Raw genomic sequence first — 20,283 nt, forward strand, 5'->3', positions numbered from 1 at the left:
TTTTTCAATTTCATCTCTTAAAATTTAATTTTTATATTAATTTTGGTCCTTACTTTTATAATTGCTATTTGCTTTTTTCTTATCATTTTTTTATTGAAATTTTTTATCTATCAAATTTGGTCCTCATTCTTTTGATTTTTACTTATTTTATTTGAAATAATTTATGAAATGTTAATTATTATTATTTTAATTTCTTCACCTTTCATTTTTTTTTAATTTTTTAGATTTGATCTCTATTATTTTGATTATTATTTATTTTATTTGAGATAATTTATGAAATTATATTTTTTTTCAATTTCATTCTCATTCAACTTTTTAATTTGTAAGATTTGTTCCTCATTATTTTAATAAACTTGAAAAAATAAAACATTAATAAGTTATTTTCCAGCTCATTTTCCATAACATAACCAAACACTGGAAAGTGTTTTCCAACTTATTTTTCATTACACTACCAAACATCGGAAAATACTTTTCCGGAATTCACTTTTCCGGAATTCACTTTCCCCGGAATTCACTTTCCAAAAAAAAACTACTTTCCTGCAAACAAACTGGGCCAAAATTTCTGTCAGTTTTCTATTTTTTGGGATTTGGATAGTGATATGTCGTTTCGTTATGGTCCCTTCATCGTTGTCTTCAAGTGGGCAATGACAAGTTCCATCGACTCGAAGGGAAACCTAAAGAGAATAAATGCGCAGAATTTATCCAAATTTACAATAAAATTTTCCCTTCCAATAAAAACAAAATGAAGCAACACAGGCTAAATGTCCCTTGATGGCTTGATCCCATTTTTTTTAAAAAAAAAACACCAACTTCTCATGCTATATTTGGGTGCCAACCACTTCCTGCGGTGGTGTTCATGCTACTAACCACTTACAATTACTCCTTTCTCGGTTCTGATAACTTCTTCATGCCCTAAATCTCACTCCATGAATCTGAATCTCTTAGCAGGGATATCTTGCTAGAGCTGCGTACCATAGATCCTGCACAGAAATTTGGTAATCTTCGCTAGAGTTGAATATACATACATGCATGCATGCATGCATGTGATTTTAATATTTGGGCAAGTAGGATTTATACATCCAATCACAGAAGACAACGATTTATTACATACACTGACATAACTTCGTTTTTTTTAATGACAACCATGGGTAACGTAATGGATTTTTAAGTCAAAGCCAACACATCCTCCTTTCTTGTTCCTCGAGGTAGATCCACATTCATGTGCACTTCCTTTGTCATGTCCCTTCATGTGTTTTACAAGGTGTCCGATAGTATGATTATAATTATTTTTTAAAGTGGTTTTTTATTTTAAAATATATTAAATAATATTTTTTTATTTTAAAAAAATTATTTTTAATATCAGAATATTAAAATACTATTAAAACATTAAAATAATTATTTAAAATAAAAAATAATATTTTTTTTAAAAGCTGATACCTTACCTACTACCAATAACTGCACATGATGCTGGATGGAATCATAATTTATGCAGCTTTTAGTTGTTGTGGACGTATGGTTTCTGTAAGCAATGGCTAATGGACAGCCTTTATCACAGATATCATGTCAGCTTTGACTTGGGAAGGGTGCCAGCTGGCTAATGGACAAGCCTCAACCCAAGAGTTTAATTGCCAGTGCCCATCACGAAGAATAGTCAAATAAACAATGGCCCAGAAAACAGAGAAAGAATACTACAACGGTGATTGTTTTTTTTTGAAAATAAGTTATTTTATGATATTTAACTGTATTATGAGTTGAAATTTTTTTTAAGTATTTGACTATGTTACAATAAATAAGCTAAAAAATAACTTTTAATTTTTAATTTTTATTTAAATTTATTAAAAAAATAAGAATTAATTTTGACATATAAAAAAGTTAGGAAATGAAATTAAAAAGAATCTAATTTCATAAATTATTTTAAACAAAATAAATAACATTTAAAAGAATAAAAACCAAACCTCACAAATAAAAAGATATTTTTAAATTTTTGTTAACTTCTAAAAACTATTTCACTTAAAAAAAAACACACTTTATTAAACCAAGTTATATTTTTCTTTAACTAGAAATTATGTTTTATATATTAATTTTTTTTAATGAAAAACAAATACAAAATGGTTTGAAACAAACGGGCTAAGGAAAGTACGTATTAGAAAAGAGGAGCCAGAGAGATGTTGCTACGTATACATACACTCCAGTTTGCTGCTTCCAGAAACTTGTTACATGGATTAAACTATATTATGAAGCAATTACCAAAACGCAGTTTACAGATATTCACTCAGAAGGCAGTACTAAAATAGGTCTTAGCAACATTATTACACAGGATTTGCTGCACCTTGCTGTTCATGGGCCCTACACAACGAGGGGTTTTAAACTGGCTGACAACAGTTCCTAATCCTAGGTAATGCTCCAAAATCTTCTGGAAGGTTCCTCTCCAAACAACTCGGAGCTCAAGGGGTCCAATGGCCTTCACCTTCCGTGAACCAACATAGCCTGCATCAACAAAGGATCGGTCCAGGCAATTGCAACACTCTCTTAACACCTCCTCACTTGGTTCACCACTAATTTCTAAAAAGATAACGTAGTGTCCAGGGTCTGTGGATACATCAACCAGACTGCTGAAGTCAACTATCTCAAGCTTTTCTTCGGCTAGCAGTTTGCCAGCTTCTTCTACAGATAGCTGCAAATCCTTCTCGGTGTTCTTGTCAATGTTTATGGAAAGAATAAGGTTCCTCCTGCACACAAATTTAAGTTCTGGGGTTGTGTTATGGAAACCCATAACCCTCACCACATCTCCTAGCCTGTACCTGTACAAGCCTGCAGTTTACAATCAACATCAGAATTAAATGAAAAAACTGCCATGGTGTGAACACAAACTTTATTTTCAGTCAGATAAGAAAATATGTCACTTGTACATTGAATATTTCAATTTTCCATCTTAGAGAGAGAGAAAAAAAGAAGAAGCAGACAGGTCCAAGTTCAGGGTAAGAGATTACAAGTAACAAATGCTTGCAGACCTAGGAGTGAAATTTCCCCTTCCAATAGCTAAAACACAAGATTTTTATATTGATTGGTTCTGTATCATTTTCATAACCTAAGGAACTTTTGTTTTACTCGGCCCGGTTTTAACTTCTCCTGCACGCTACAAGAATAAAGACAAATAAACATCGCTAAGCATATAACCACTCCTTATGCTTACAATAATAATTTTATAACAATGACATCATCTTGAAAGTATCCTTTTTATTATATTGGACGTTGACATACAATAATCAAACAAATTACTTCTGCCGTCTATCATGTTTATTTGTGTAGATGCTCTGCTAAATTGTCAAGAGACTACCATTGTATAAACATGTACTTCTCTAATCTAAATATAAATGATTATTAGCCCCAATATACCCTCAAGAAGGAGGTTCAACTGTCACCAAAGAACAGAAGACGAAGTTGAGATTTTGGCAATCACCCGTCAAGAAATGAAGATGAAGGATGTTAGGCACAAAACATAAATTAAAGCATTCATAAGTTGGTTCAACTGCCAAATTCTATTGAAAAGAAAAGCATTATTAGGCACTTCTGCAACATCACATAGAAACAATCCTTCTTTCAGAGACTGCCAATGTATCTGCAAATAAACATTCAAGAAGCACATTTTATGGAAGTTTTAGTTTTAAAAAACCTACATGTAGCAGAGAACACGGTTTTTCCAGCAAAAAGATATATATTGCTTCTAATGGTGTGCCACACATGGGGAATCTTGCATTAACGATGTCAGTGTGTAAACCTAAACCTGGAGGATTTCCCTAACATGTCTAATAAATGCCCCTCCATTAAAAAAGATTGGAGTATCTAGTAAAAAAAGGTGTTCACAACTGTTCCATCTGAAACAAAGTGTATCAAAACATTAATACATGGAGCCATGAATCAAAGACAGCTGGATCAGTAAAGTCAAATAGTTCTTGTTCCCACTGGCGACTCTAGAGAAACAAAATTAAAAATTGAAGAACATGGCAGCATGGAGAACCGAAATATTTTCGTCAGGATAGAAGCTGTTCTTGTCAAGGCTACTGGCTGGTACACTCAAAAAATGAGAAGTAATAGAAAGTTAGGTTTGCAGATTCCTATATTATGGCCTCTACAAAGAAGACAAGAGTATTCACGAAAGGCTAAACGCATCAACAGATGAAATAAAGCTTCTGCGCTAGTGAATTCAAAATTGTTGACAAATTATAAAAGATGGGGCTGTTAGCCTGTACTGGAGAGGCCATATAATGGAATAAGAGTTTTCATCAGCAATTTTATGTCAACTTCGTGGAAATGCAGGAAGAACTTTTTGACCTCAATAAATTATCTCACAGAAAAATTAAATCTAAAAGGGAAAACTCCGTGTACCTGCAAAAGTGGTAACAATGATCTCATAATCTTCACCAATCTTGACTTCCGTCAGACCCACAGGCTTGGGCTCCATATACAGACACTCAGTGTTGTTATTAAGAGGAATGAATTCGAAGTATCCAATATTAGGAAGCACGGCAAAAGTAGCTAACTCAGGAGGCAATTTTGGATTGACATTCGCTGCAACCCACCCTTCTGAAGAACCATAATCAGCACTCATCAATGGCAGCTCCCCTGCATAGTGCCTCAGTTTCTTCAAATAAGGCTCCATTGACCCAGTCATTATCCCGTAGATGTACTTAGCATTGGGGAAAAGCTCTGGTATTAATCCATACCAATTACTCAATCCAGAGCATTTTTTATAGATCAAATCGGCCAATTCAGGGTTTGGCTTAAGCAGTTTTGACATTGCCATTCTAACTGAAGGGGCGGTGACTCTGCTGCTTAGTTCCCCGTCACGTATATCATTGCAGAGCTCCTCCCAGACTTGTTCAAAGGTCCGGAATGCAAGCACAATGCTATGAGCAAATGTAGAGAACACAAACTGAATTTCTTCGCGGAAGAGTAGCCCGCATAAGAGATGGCAGTATAATGATTGGTGGAAATCAGGACCAAATATCACTTCATCAGGGCTGCAGCATTGGAACTGAATTGCCTTCATTCCATTTTTGTATTTCGAATTGCGGAAGAGATTTGTTGTGGCAGTTCCTGCACCTAAACCCCCTTTTGTTTTCCATGGCTTGCTGCTGTAGACAAAGTGTAAGGATTTCCCCTTCTCCAGTGGAAATTCTCTGCATTATACAATCCTCCTTGCGTCAACAGAGAACTAATCAACTAAAAATTAATCCTTCTTGTTTTTTTTCTTGTTATTAAACAATAGAGAACAGAAACATATTACCCAACAAGGTAATCTTCTAGCAAATGGAAAAAGAATTCCTGTTAAATGGAAAAAAAAAAAAAACTAAAAGGCTCTTCTAATAAAAACAAATACTAATTCCTTCCTAATACCTGTTTCTGAAGGCAAAAGAAGTTCTATATATCTGCAAGGTGTTTTCCATCAATTCATCATTGAAAGGGACAAGCTTTCTCCTCCCCTGAGTAGTACCAGAACTGCAACAATTCAAATTTCTCGAATTAGAAACTTTGCTTGCACAAATCCACAAATAAATAATTGAAATCATGAAATATACACCTCAAAGACATGTCTGGTATGGGTTTCCCAGTGAGGATAGGAGAAGGATCGCCATCAGCAATTCTGTAAATATAAGCTTCCAAGTCTTTGTGAGTAACAAGTGGAACACAAGACTTGAAACTCTCAGGGTCAGTCCTTCCATTAAGACCCGAATTCAGCAAATACTCGGCAGATCCATTCTCTTCCAATATTTTCTTCAGGGTTTCTCTCTGAACCATTTCAGCATCTTTAGTCAATGCTTCAAATTCCTCTATCACTTTATCGGTGTAGTTTCCTTCCATCTTTTTCTCTAACATCCTCACTTGCCCTTTTGAAAACTGCAATCAGAACATCAAAAACAAAGAAGAAAATATATTTTAGCAATCGTATAATACAAAGCGAGGTCAAAGATCAAGCTTGTACAGTTATTATTGTTCAATAAAACGACAAAGAAGGTTGGTTAATTAGGACTTTGAAATGAAACCATGGGAATATATACAAGCTAAACAGGGGGGGGAGACAAAATCTATGTCACCAAAGATATGTGAAATTGCAGTGTTTTAGTACAACTTTAGTTAGGATAAATAAACCATTGACAAAAATGGGATTCAGCACGTTGAATCTTCAAATATTACTATTTTGTATCCCAGCAAATCAAAAACCTCCAACGAACGTAATTTCCAGTTACTATATCGAGTCACGAACAACCCCCCCCGCCCCCCCAAAAAAGAGAGAAAAGTCAAAATTTTAGTTTCTTCTCTTTACCTGAGTTTTTACTCTGCAAATTCAATGAAGAGAAATCACAGAGGAACTCAGAAGAGATATAGAAAAGAGAGTCAAAATCTACAGGCAGCAGCAGCGAATTTATTAAGGTGATAGGATTCACCAAGAATAAGTGTAAAGCTTTTAATCGTCTGCTTGACGATAGTCAACTATTTGGTCAACGTCGGGGAAATTTCCGGGAAAACGTTTCATTCATTGTATGCCATGAAACAAATGGTAAGGAAATGCATATACAAATGAGTTCAAGCTCCGATGGACTCTCCCGGTGCAAAGAATATGAAACAGAAAACAAAACAAAAAAAAAGATTTATTTTTGTAAGGGACAAAAAACAATCATAAATAACAACGGCCAAAGCCAAAGGTCCTTTTTATGATTGCTAAAGTTAAAAACAGTATTAAGATTCAAGGCAGGCAGGCAGACAGACAGACAGACAACAAAAAAAGGACACGGAAACCAAATTATCATAAGTAGATGAATGAAAAGAATCAGCAGCAGAAGAGAGACAATACCTTTGACAGAGAAAGAGTTGGTTATTATCAAGGAAAAGGAAACAAGTGGAAGTGAAAGGAGATGAGGAACAGGGGAGGTCGTTGCTGCTTCACCGAATTCTATGCTATCTCCCTCTCTCTGTCACTCAGTTGCTAGTGTTAAAAAGCTATATGAGAGAATGAAAGATTTTGGAGTCATGGCCAAGTGGCTATGGAAATGAGAAATGGTGTGTGTGTGTGTTTTGACGAGCAGAAGATTCTGTTTTGGGGCTCTTTTATAGGCAATTACTATACTCTGATATGCCAGCCCTCCTCAACTGCCGTCCACTTTTTCCTACTCCTTTCCTTATGCCCATTATCGCCTTGACTTTTCTGCTATATCACGGAAGAAAACCAGGGGGGTTGAACTTCTGAAAAGACGGTTATGGGCCTGGTGAAGTTGGGGGATTTCTTGCTATTTCTGGAATTATTGCTGGGTGTTAGACAAAGATGGGTTTATTCATAATTTTAATGCTGATTTTAAAGTGGGTCCAAACCTAAGGACAAGATTCTAATTTCTGAAGTAAAAACATTGAATTTTGATGATGAGTATTAGCTTTATTTCCTTGCTCTTTTTGAAGATTTGATTCTGTCAATTCTCTTGTCTCGGCAAGTACTGTTGTTGGATATCACTAAGATTTCTTCCTTTTGAGGAATTTTATCTAATATAATTGGAACGAGTATAACTATATATTAAGGAAGAATATAATAATAAAAAACTCAAAAAATATATATTTATTGGATCTATAGTCGGATTTTAATTTGGAATTATGATCTTACAACTTAATTCATGTGTATTCTTGAGATTTTGCACTGTCATGCTTTCTAACAGTTAATATAATGATTTAATTTACATTCCCAGAAATATTAAACTAAAAATTAAAATTGTACTCAATTATATAAATAAATCGATATCATATAAGTGAAACTTTCCATTTATATCACTTAACATGTGGCATAAGGACATATATTAGAAATATTATTTTAAAAAAAATTTCGGTTTTTTATATTAACGTAGGTGTCCGTACCAGTTTACGCGCGCCTCGACTAATCTCACAAGCTTTGAAGTTAACGACCATGTAAGTCTCCAGTGACTATCATATGCAACTACAAGATTCGAATCAGAGACCAAAGAGAAAACAAACCTCTTAATTCCAAGTTTTTATCACTATGAAATTTTTAGTTTTGTTTTGCCGTATGAGATAATAGAGCTTATTTATTAGTTCACACTGTAATAACCATCTTCCCTTAATTACTACCGAAATTCTTTTTCTAAAAATCAAGATTATATTTCCCTTCATAGAAGCATTCTTATTACAAGGGGTATTTAGAATAGTGATAAATATTGTTTTTTAAAATATTTTTTATTTTAATATTAACATATCAAAATAATTTAAAAATACTAAAAAATTAATTTAAAATTAAAAAAAAATCGTTTTCTTTAAAAAAACGTTGCCACCTACAATTCCAAACCCTCCTTTAGGCATCTCAACTACCTATAAACTTTTACCTGTGCTTTCCGAATTTGTGTCCCATGAATATATTTGATTCGCAAACAGAATTTTTGAAGTTACAATATTGTGACTGCAAACTTCTCTGTAAAATAAATTGTGGTGTCACGGTAACCATTTTTTACCATATATATTTTAAAAATTATAAATAAATCGAAATATTTACATCACTCAGAATACATATAAAAAAATACAAACATATTTTAGAGGATAAAGAATTTTAAAAAGGAAAAAACAAATAGGGATAGGCTGCGCTAGGCACAAGTGATGAAACACTTGGGCCAGCAAGTTAGCCCATAAGTGCGCGCCTGACTCTGAAAACCTGACCTCGTTGCTTAAAAAAACAAAAAGACGACACGTGGACATCGCCTTGCATGTTTTAAGCTGAATGGTCGTCCACTGTCACAATTCCACGGAGCTTTAGGTTGTTGAAAAAATAAAAATTGCCAATTTTGCCTTAAAATACTCAAAATTTTCATCCCAAGCACCTAAAAGCTGCTTAAAACCCAATTTCAACCTCAAAACTCATCTACAACAACCGAAACTGCTCGAAGAAAGGAATCAAATCCGTAAACCCAATTGCTCTCTGATCTATTTTGACTCTTTTTTCGAGACCAAAAACAACCATAAATAAATTCTTTTTTCGTGATGAACTTAATGACATTAATATCTATTGTTTTTATAGCCGAAATAATGTTGATTGATGTTTTCATTCTTCTTTTTAACTCTTAAGAATTAAAATATGATAAAAATAAAGTTTAATTATCAAAATATAAAATTTATTAGACAATAATATAAATCATATATTGGGACCTCACCTAATAGTTTAAGTTATTGGGTTGAGATAGTTCTTTGATATAGTATCAGAGCGTTGATAACCAAGCGGTCACGAATTCGAATCTCAACATCCATATTTATTTGATAAAAATTAAACACAAGATACTATGGGCCTGTATAAATTTCAAACCCGAATGGTTTTCACTTGAGAGGGTGTGTTGGAAAATAATATAAATCGCATCTTGGAACCTCAACCAATAATTTAAGTTATTAGGTTGAGATGATTTTTTGACAAAGTTTATAATTACATGGATTTAATTGTAAATTAATTTACAAATTATAATTACTTATGCATGGTGAAATTCACATTGCAACCGAGTCAACTCAGCAGTAACAATGCATGTACACTGTTTAAAAACTCCATTATTGTTTTTATTTTTCTATTAACATTAACATTAATTAATTATAATGGCAATTGGCAAACTACTTGTCATTAGCTGTCTATGAATTATACACCATATGCTGACAAAAATTCAAGCTGAACCCTACATAATGGTGAGTACGCATACAGATTGGATATGACACGTACAGTTGAGAAAATGATGGCGTGGGGCAGTGGCATCATGCGAAGGGTAAGTACTGGGCTAGAGGTAAATGGCTCTGTAAGGGTCAAGGCACTGGCTAGAATAATAGCGGGGTTCCTTACTGGAATTTGTGGTATTTTGTCGTTGGGTTTTTGTTTTCCTGTCAAAATCATGCATCATACTATGTCATAGTACTGGTATATATGATGAGGATAGAAATGAAGACTAATTAAATGGAGATCATTATGTTGCAACGAATTACACTGTTGTTCTCTGGCAGTTGCATTGTACAATGAAAGTACTGTGTGAAAAATATTAATTTAGATTCAGATCGTTTCCTGTAAAATAACTTAATTTCGAAATATATCATATATAAAAAAAATGAATTGGAAATGAAAGAAGAAGAAGAAGAAATGAAAAATATTCTTTTTCATGCATGATGTCTACCATTGCATGCCTTCTTATTACGTATGTGGCCGAGCGAGAATTCCATCTAAAAGATTACCAGTATTGGATGAAGTGGACTTAGTCTCCATACATCCCTACAAGCTCAACAAGAGAGTTCTCAAACGTTGAGGTTGTGTTGAATGTGTGACTGTCTTTTGCTTCTAGGAATTCCAAGAGATGAAGTTTGGACCAAGAAAAATACAGTAACCCATAGTGGATCATTGATCATCAGGAAAACTAGCCTAGCCTAGTCATAGTGGATCATCGATCATCAGGAAAACTAGCCTAGCCTAGCCATAGTGGAAGAACAAGATATATACTTGTACGTGTAGTAACATTAGTGGAAGAACAAGATATATACTTGTACGTTTGAGCAAATGTGAAATTAATGGACTCATCAAATATAACATTTCTAGAAATATAGACACGTACGTCTAGAAGAAGAGTCTAGATATTAATTTGCAGCCCTTGTGATGTTGGCTATATCTAAGAAAAATACAGTGAGAAGAATGGCAGTCCATTTTATGTTTATTATTGAGAATCTGATGGTATAAACACTTAAAAAAATTTCACAACCATTAATTCTTATAAATTTACAAGGAAGCACAAAGGTTTAGTAATTTTCAACAAACTTTGTTTTCGAACATATGAATCACACCCTTTTTTTTATGGACTAATTAATCAAACCTTCTGACTCATCAATTATTTAAAGAATTGAATCAATTTGTGGCCGAATCATAAAGAAGACGTTTTTTTGGATCATTTCAATTTAATCCATACCCTTACAAAAAGGGAAAAAAAATTCGATTTTAAACCATCTCGGCGTTATCTTGAAAGTGACATTGAAACTTAAAATTGGTCGAAATCACGTGCCTTTTTTTCATCGTTAATATCTGTACTGTAGACGTGGCCGACTTGTCTTTCTAAATTTGCAGGACTTTATAATAGTTAACACCTACGCAACAACATGTCAAGATCCACCATCAATAAAGAATCAATTGAATTGCATAGATAAGTTCGAGCTTAATTTGTTTACTGCAATGGGTTAGGCAAAAGGAAAAGCAATTGCGATGGTTCCTCTGCCTGCCTGTCTCTTGCCATGTGATGGCTTGCTTTTTTAATACATGTCTTAATTTGTCCTCCTTGATAGGGTTACTACTCTGCTCTTGTTTTATAAATTAACCAATGTTTTCTGAGATATAACCGAGGAAGTAAGAGAGAACATGCTCTGTAATAGAATCAGATACCTTCCCATGAACACCCTTATTATTTTGTTGCCGAAGCTTAATATATATACTCATCAACAATATTGCCTCGTTCCACATCAAATTGACTCACTGTCGTTTTTTAGATGAGACCCCATCTCATGGACGGACTGCAAGCTAGCTTGCTAGGGGCAAGATGCTGACTTGGAAATGATATCGATATCTGGAAATACACACACACGGAATGTCCAATCATCAACCATTTATCTAATTCCACCTTATTTTTTTTGAACTCGAAAACATAACGAAAGAAAACAGTACTTTGTAATTAAGAAAGCGACGGTGATGCTTGTTTGAGATAAACTTGAGTGCTTGTAAAGTTTCTCCACCGAGGATTCAGGTTTTCAGGGATTAGGCACTTCGCAGAGTTGTAGGTTCACACACCATCTAAACAACGAGATATACGTGATAAGTTTGCTCGACGAAGAGGAGTTGTAGATGTCGATCTATACATTTTCACAAGCATTTAGCAAGTCTTAGGCTGACAAAATTAACACTTTGAGCACATGAATTTTGTGGTAATTAAGAATTCAATCTAATTACGTACTGCCAGACAAATTAAGGAGCGTTCCAAGGATAATTTTAGTTAAAACTAATAGTAAAAGTTGTTATTCAATATTATCACTGCAGTTAAATTGATGTTTGATGGTTTTAATTATATATATATCTTGAACGTCCTGGTGACATTTCTAGAAAATCTCATGATTAATATTAAGAATAGTACGCAGTACTGCAATCAATATACTTTAAAAATCATTATTAGCAGTTCTCTCTCGCCTAAACAAGTTTCGAGTTCAAATATTTGTAAAGAAAAAACAAGATAGATTTGCTGCTAGCTACATCTGCCCTGTGCATGTATAGCTAGGTTTTGCTACTGTTAAAAGTCTGCTTATTCTCTCCCATGTTTTATTTTCTTTATGAAACCCACAGGAACAGATAGCGGCAACATTTGTAATTGAGGGATTTTTATTGAACATTTATATTTTGTGTACACAGTCCAATATCATCTCTCAAGCTTGGTTTGGGTCTGCTTTGAGAGCATGCGTGACTTGTTTAAATTATAAATGAGTGCTCAATTGATGAGTTTGATTTAAATTTAATCGCTAATCATGGACTAATTAAGCAAAAATAGATGATGTTATTCCTACTCTCTAATTTTAATTTAATCGCTAATCATGGACTAAAAATGAGAAATTACTTGTTTATTATTTTAATTTTCAACGGGAACTTTTAATATAAATTTTCACAATCATAGCCACACATTCATCAATTTTTATTAATATAACTTAATTTCATTTATGGTGCCTTTACATATATACAACAATTGTTTAACTTATAAACACAATAACAGGACTAAACAGAGAATCTTAATTACTTTGTGGTGACTTGTTACTTCCTTTCATATCTTAACATATTACTTCTCTAAACATAACTTAAAGTGAAATTCATGAATGTCATGTTTGTAGCAACTAGCAAACAGGGAATCACCGTCACTTTATTACCTGCAGAAAGTCCAATTTTCTAGAAAGTAAAAAACAAATTAACTGGGCGTGTGATTCATTCGATGATTTTGTTCTTTTCAATATATTATGACCAACGAATCAGACATCACTTATGTTGAGAAACTTCGACTTTTCATTGTTTCCTATATAAGTTCAAAAGATATTAAATATTTGTTTGGTGATGTATTTTTATAAAAATATTTTTTAAATTAAAAATATCTTAAATTATATTTAAAAAAAACAAAATTTATTTTTAACAAAACACATTAAAATTATTTAAAAAATATTAATTTTACAATTCTTAAAAGAAAAACCACTAGAGAATATTAAAAAAACACATTAAAACATAAAAATAAACAAACCCTAAATATTCATTCAACTTTTAGGCTCTTGTCGGTAAATATTCATTTAACTTTTAGGCTCTTGTCGGGTAGTAAAAGTAATTATGCTTGATCATATCATTGTAACCACAAGGCCAATAATTATTGAAGAACCTTTAGTGAGTCCAGCTCACAAAAGAAATATTACAAAAGTTGTGACTTTCTTTCTCTCCTTTTCGCTGGGAATAAGATCGATCGATGTTGGTGATCAGTGTTTTCAAACTCTGATTTTGCTTTTTTTTATTTTCTTTTCTTTTATATATGTACGCGTTGTTAGCACAATACAATCTGACAGCAACCATTAATTGTGAGAATTCATGCTTTGCTACCATCACTGTAAAGAACACTTTCTTCAGAATTATTGCTGCAAAAAATCTATCAAGCATTGTATGCTTACGTTCTTCATAAACAAAACAGAGAAAGACTATGCTTACATCTTCAGTTTTTCTTCTCGCGTTGCACAAAAAACAATTATGCTTTAATTTGCCCAGATGAAGCGATTAAATTTCAATCTTGGATTCCACCGCTTTTACAAGTTTCAACCTAATGTGTCTCACTTGAGGTTTGAAAATATATATACTGTTATGAACAAAAGTTGGTCCAATAACGCTCTAGTGGTTAAAATAAAAGAAAAATATATTTTTAATTGATCTAGCGAAATAATTATCAGACGATGGACATTTTTTTAGTCCTTATGACTTCTAAATGAAAAATCCCACTTGTGAGGAAATTGTTTTATTTATTTTTGAATGAATGAATCTAAAACTACTCCAGAAAAATCAAAATTTCAAACAAATAAACTTTCTTCTCCAACGTCATTTTTTAGATCAAATCTTGATTTGAGATTTTGCTTTTGTGTGTATATATATATATATATATATATATATATATATATATATATATATATATATATATATATGTACATGGCCCTCCAGTCATGGTGTTGAAAGATCCGTCACTTAATTCATTTAAAAAAACAGAACATGCAAGCTCCAGAAGGGTCCACTGAAACATTTTCCTACCAGAAAAAATATAAAAAATCAAGTATGTGTCATTTCTAACACGTTTAGGTCTCCACGTTTGTATATTAGGATCAGTATAGCCGTATAGGTACATTTTCCTTCCAACTAAAATGATGCTGAAAAGTACCGCCAAAACCATCCTAGCTAGCTTGTGTCTTTATATATATATATATCGGCCTTCAATTTTTGGAGCTGATGGGTTGAAATAATCTTTTGATGACCATAAAAAGTATCAAATGTACGTGTAATATAAGCTATTTGACGGACGTTGTTGCGTCATGGGTAGAAAAAAAAATGAATATCCAAGTTTCATGACATATTTTTATATAAAAAATATTAAGTATAAATTAAAAAATAATAATAAAGTTCAATCTCCAACTAAGTCGATGTTTGAAAATAAAATAAAATAAATCTATTTAAAAAAAAACCATAAAAAATCTCCGAGTAAATTTAGGTCAATTTAAAATATCCATAAACCAAGTTGTGAGGCCAGAATTATTTCATAGAAAAAAAATCACAAATTTTAATGCTCAACAAATTTATTATCCAAAGATAAAATAAAAAATAAAAACTCATAAAATTAGTAATCAAATGAATAATAACTAAATTTAACATCTAAATTAATTTCGGAACCCATTTTGGGTTTTGGAGAGTTTCAAGCATATAAATCAAGGTGAGGTAAGAAAAAAAAATGACTTGCTAGAGCCAAACCAAAACCCCTCCATCAATACATGCTATACATGGAGGTAGATCACGGTGATTTTATTCAAATCACACCAAGGAATTGGATGCCTTAGGTTGTCGCGTGCACCAACAAAGTGCAGTTGCTTCTCCCATGCTTTTCACAATTTTTCCCTTTTTGTTCATTTCAATCCCTGAATTAGCAAGTTTTGATTTCATTACTAAAATTTTAATTGTTTTAAATATTCAATGAAATAGAATTTGTTTTTTTATTTTTAGAGAATAATATAGATCATATCTTTTGACTTCACCTGACAGTTTAAGTTATTGGGTTGAAATGGTTCTTTAATGTGGCATCAGAACCTTGATGACCGAGCGATCACGAGTTCGAATCTTACTATTCTCATTTTCAATTTCATCTCTTATTATTTTATTTTATTTTTATGCCAAACTTGATCCTTATTCGTTTTTTTTTTGTTTTAAATCCTTTTTTTAAAATTAGTTTTATTGTTTTAATTTTGTCCTTCGATATATATTTAATTGATTGAGAATCAGAATTCGTAAATTTTTTTAATACGATAATTTATGTCTCATGACCTGAGTCACGAGTGTAAAATGTTAACTCGAATTGATATTGGTCTTTTTTTCTTTTCTTTATAATGATTTTCTTTTTTAATTTCATCATTTAATATTGAATTTATTAATGATTGAGCTTCCTTGTTTTTTTATTTTCTTTCTATAAGGATAATCCAGCCTAATGCATAGTGTCGTGAATTTTTCATGCTAACTCAGATTGGCTTAGAGCTTTTACATTATTTTATTTCATTCTATTTTATTTAAAATTTTATCCCTTTTCTTTTAATTGCTTTTTTTATAGATGGATATTCTTTTTTCAATTTCATCATTCAGTATTGGACTAGTGAATAAATGGGTTTTTTAATTTTTATGTTGTCATGATCTTGGTCTCATGACCCGGATCACGAGTATGAAATATTAATCCGGATTGTTATCGGTTTTTTTTACATCAATTTTTTTATTTCATCTTTCAACATTAGATTTATTGAATATTTCGCTTTTTTATTTTTTATGATTTTACTTTCTATGAAGATATATAGTCCAGCCGCATAACCTCTGTCGTGAGTTTATAATGTTAACTTGAATTAACTCGTAACTTTTATATCATTTTATTTTATTTGATTTTCATATCAAATTTAGTCATTAGTTTTTTTTATCATTTTTTTAAATTGATTTATTTTTTGAATTTTATCATTCAATATTATATTATTAATAATTAAGTTTTATAATTTTTTTTATAACACGAATCAAGGATATGAAATATAAACTAGGATTGACATCAGTATATTTACTTTATTTACTACCATTGCTCTTTTAACTATATAATTAAATTAAACTATTTTATTAAAGTAAATAGAATGTATGACTGAAATCCTGTATTTTCTTTATGCTTTAAAACATGACAGCGACACTTAAGCATTATTCTTTTTCGAAGTGAAGAAAAAATAGACTCGGCCAGCGGTATCGTATTATATAAGACGTGTCTCTTAGATGTTCGCTAAAAATTAAATACGTGACACTTTAGGCTCAGAGGTAAGGCGCCGAAATGTCTAGCTAAATAGCGGGAATGATCTCATCCAAAGATTCACCTGTCATTTTCGGCCAATATTTCTGGTTTGGCTGAAGCCATAAAGGATAATTAGGCCAGCTTCGATTTTCTTGCATTAATTATATTTATGGTTCAGTTTTGACTCCTGTAGACTGATGAACTACGAGTCACTCCCCAATTATTTCCAGTCGCTAGGAGGGTTAGACACCACGATTGTACTCTAATTTGACATGGCAGCCATATATAGGAATGGATTAGGAGGTTTTGGCGCCTTTTCTGACTACCAGCAAAAGAGCACTAATGTCGTTGTCATGTCAATATTCATCAATCTCTTCAAGCTTCACAATATTCAAAGAATACTGTTGTTTTTCTTTATTATTGATTAGGATATTTGAAAATAAGCCAATCGAATTTATAAATAAATTGATTTATTTTCAATGTATTCATAATAAATTTATTATCAATGTGTCTGGGGAAAAAAATGATATATTTTCAAAAATCACTGTTGCTTTCACGATATGTAGCCACAATTATTGCGTGGAAGAAAAATTAGGCCCGTATTGCGCTTTCTTATCAAAACCCAAAAAAAGAAGAAGAAGAAGCAGGCAACCATTGTGCGCTGTAATGTTTCGAAGATAGTATTTGATATCATGATAGTCAATATTTTTAGTTTATAAATATATTAAAATAATATTTTTTATTTTTAAAAATTTGAAGTAAAATAAAATTATATTCCAGAAAAATACTGTGTCACCGTAAAAATAAACCCCGGGCATTAACGTAAAATTAATGGCGCGTCAAGAAACTCTTAACGTGCTATCCATCTCAGCATTAAATTGTCCGATTGGACACCCAAACTCTGTCTGTCAGTATGTGCTCAATGAAGTGTGACGAGTAAATTTGCTAAAGCATGCAGCACCGACAGATGCACCTGTCACGCGTCAGAGGAGGGGGAATTTGAGAATATGCTCAGTCCAGTTCCTGCACAAAATAAAGCTCGGGGATTCTAGAACGGTACTCCCTACCGGTTGGTGGCATATCAAGATCGTCATCCACCACCTAAAAATCGGCTTGCCGGATTCCCAAGCCTGGTCCAGTAAGAAATGAGAAAGGTGGATTTAAACCCTACTCAACAACTTGAGGGGTTTGAGGCTGTGAAGATTATGTATGTTTACCAGAACTGTGCCACTTCTATAGTCATATTAGATACCGCGATTTTATTGATAAAGAAAGGGATTAACAATTCATAAAATGAGAACACTACAACTCAAGATTTACGCATTAAACTATTTGAGCTCTTTATCAGTACTGTTACTACAACGTCGAATGTACCTTGAATTGATATTGGTATATATATATGTTGTATTAATTTAGAGATATGGTGGGAGGACAGTGAAAGCATGGTAGAGAAGGAGAGAAAACTCCGTTAAACTTCCATCTAGAAGTAGAATACGATGTGCTAGGAGAGATGGGTGGGCAGGTGGCCATTGGGTTCCAAGAATAACACAGGGACTACCTCGAGAGTTGAGAAAAAGAGCGAAATTTTCCTTCAGTCTTGGCAAACAGGCTAGGCATGCATCCTTTAATTCAGCAGTGGGAACATTGACCCGGCCGTAAAGTATCAACTCCATCAAGGCATAAAGCAACCACTGCACGTGCTCTATGGACTTGCAGAGTTTAAAGTTTGAATACTACAAATTAACCAAACCTTATATTATTTTTTTTCTTCTTTTTATGAACGATGGATACTCGAGGAGAGGGACCTCTATTAATATATTTCACGTGATACACGTTCTTTTTTTTCTTTTTTTTTAATTTACTGCTCAGTTTAATATTGTTCTTCTTCTTTTTGGCTGACAGTGAAGTCACCGCCTTCCTCATTTACTTGGAGGACCGATCGAGTACCATAATGGCCACTCCGTGTCTCCTGATGGAACCAGCATAATTAACAAGATGATAAAAACTAAAGGTTCATTTGCAAATCGTAGGTGGTTTTTGACATGAAACAGAAAATAGTTCCTAATTAATCATTTCTGAGCATACCTAAAGTTGCCCTTTTTGTCGTGAAAAGGTAGGCATGCTTATCAAGATCGTTTCTTTCATGGTTTTTTAATGTTACAATTAGAGCTAAATCTTGTTCCATCGGTGACCTTTTGGAGTGTGCTTAGGTATGATTCCAAATGGGGCTAGCTTGATAGTTGAGAAGTATCTAATTAATTAACTTTTGTCTCAAGGTTTCTCTCCTTTTATTGTTTCTGAGAAACACCGATTAATTAGGTGTATTCATACAAATTGATTAGTTACAATTAGCTATGTTGTTTAGTACTCGATCGTATAATTTAGTAGAAAATGACATGAATAACCATCCATTATTACTTGATCATGAGGTGATTCCAGGGTAGGTTCCATTACCATTACAGGCATTGATGTATTAATGAAATTTATTAATTAATTTAATTTTTGAAGGATATATAGATAAGTTGATTGTACAATTAAATTCAAGTCATGTTTTACACCCACGTATATTTAGAAATATCCAACCGCGTTTATTTTTAACGTGTTTATACTAATTAAGGTTGTGTTTATTTTTAGAAAATAGTTTTTTTTGTTTTAGTTTTCATCTCTAGTTTTTTTTCTCTTTTTGCTTTTTTTTAAATATTGGCATGAAAAGTTTTTAAAAAAAAACGTTTATTTGAGTACAAATTTTTAAAAATTAAAAACAAGGATTTTGAAAGATATATAGATAAGTTTTTCTTGTAGATAATTTGGAAAACAACTATTTGATGTTTTTCAGTTTTATAGAAATTTAAAAAAAAACCTGTGTTTTTTTTAACATAAAAGTTTATTTTAACACTTTTAGCTATTTTATTTCCTAACAAATTTTCACTGATAAGCACAGCCTAGATGTCTTTTCCTACTTTGCATTTTCTTGCAATTAAAATTTAAAAATACTAAATAGAAAGGAGACACTACGCACCCCTTTTTGGTTGGTTATTATTCTATTTCGCTTTTCTAATCATTTTATTTATTTATTTATTAACAGATAGTGTAATATTTATTATTATCTTCTCGATGTCGTACGCTTGTCGCTTTTCACTGGATCCGGAATGGCAGGCAATTTGCTAATTTTTTATTACATAAAGAAATGATGTTTCCAGAATATAAGAAATCTGAAGAAAACAACAAATGACCCTCCAAAAAAATGTACATATCCAATTACATTGCCCATACTCGAATATGATAGGCCCTTCGTGTGGAGTTGATGACATCATCACAAGTCTTAGCTGTTAAGTGTTTCCAGAATATAACCCTAGCTTCCAGTAATTATCTGTTTGGGAGATTATAGTGTTTTTTGTGTTAAAATATATTAAAATAATATTTTTTTATATTTTAAAAATTATTTTCAATATTAACATATTAAAATGATTCAAAATATAAAAAAATAAATTTTTATTGAACGTGGTTTGTTCCGCGTTCCCAAACGGTGCCTAAGTATTTAAGGTTATAGTAGTTTATGTTTTTTTTTGTTATTTTTTTAAAATGTATTTTTTTAGTATTTATTGATGATTTTTAATATGCTATATTAAAAATAAAAAAATCTAAAAATTTTAATATAATT

General features: G+C 32.2%; 1 protein-coding gene across 3 annotated transcripts; it reads right to left on the reverse strand.

The window, feature by feature from the left end:
* Nucleotides 1-2,192: 2,192 nt before the first annotated feature.
* On the reverse strand, nucleotides 2,193-7,175 carry LOC133682563 (jasmonoyl--L-amino acid synthetase JAR4-like). 3 transcript variants are annotated; one of them, XM_062105952.1, is made up of 5 exons: nucleotides 6,854-7,175; nucleotides 5,582-5,898; nucleotides 5,398-5,499; nucleotides 4,387-5,180; nucleotides 2,193-2,811 (listed from the first exon to the last, which is right to left on the reverse strand). In XM_062105952.1, the coding sequence occupies exons 2-5, from the start codon at nucleotides 5,875-5,877 to the stop codon at nucleotides 2,273-2,275; spliced, it is 1,731 nt and encodes a 576-aa protein (XP_061961936.1). In that variant the 5' UTR covers nucleotides 5,878-5,898; nucleotides 6,854-7,175; the 3' UTR covers nucleotides 2,193-2,272. The 3 variants fall into 3 exon arrangements, with proteins under 3 accessions (XP_061961936.1, XP_061961937.1, XP_061961938.1); XM_062105953.1 differs by lacking the exon at nucleotides 6,854-7,175 and adding an exon at nucleotides 6,447-6,702; XM_062105954.1 differs by lacking the exon at nucleotides 6,854-7,175 and adding an exon at nucleotides 6,326-6,450.
* Nucleotides 7,176-20,283: the final 13,108 nt, after the last annotated feature.

Source organism: Populus nigra, chromosome 2, assembly GCF_951802175.1.
Source record: "Populus nigra chromosome 2, ddPopNigr1.1, whole genome shotgun sequence".
In the NCBI taxonomy this organism is placed as follows: Eukaryota; Viridiplantae; Streptophyta; class Magnoliopsida; order Malpighiales; family Salicaceae; genus Populus; species Populus nigra.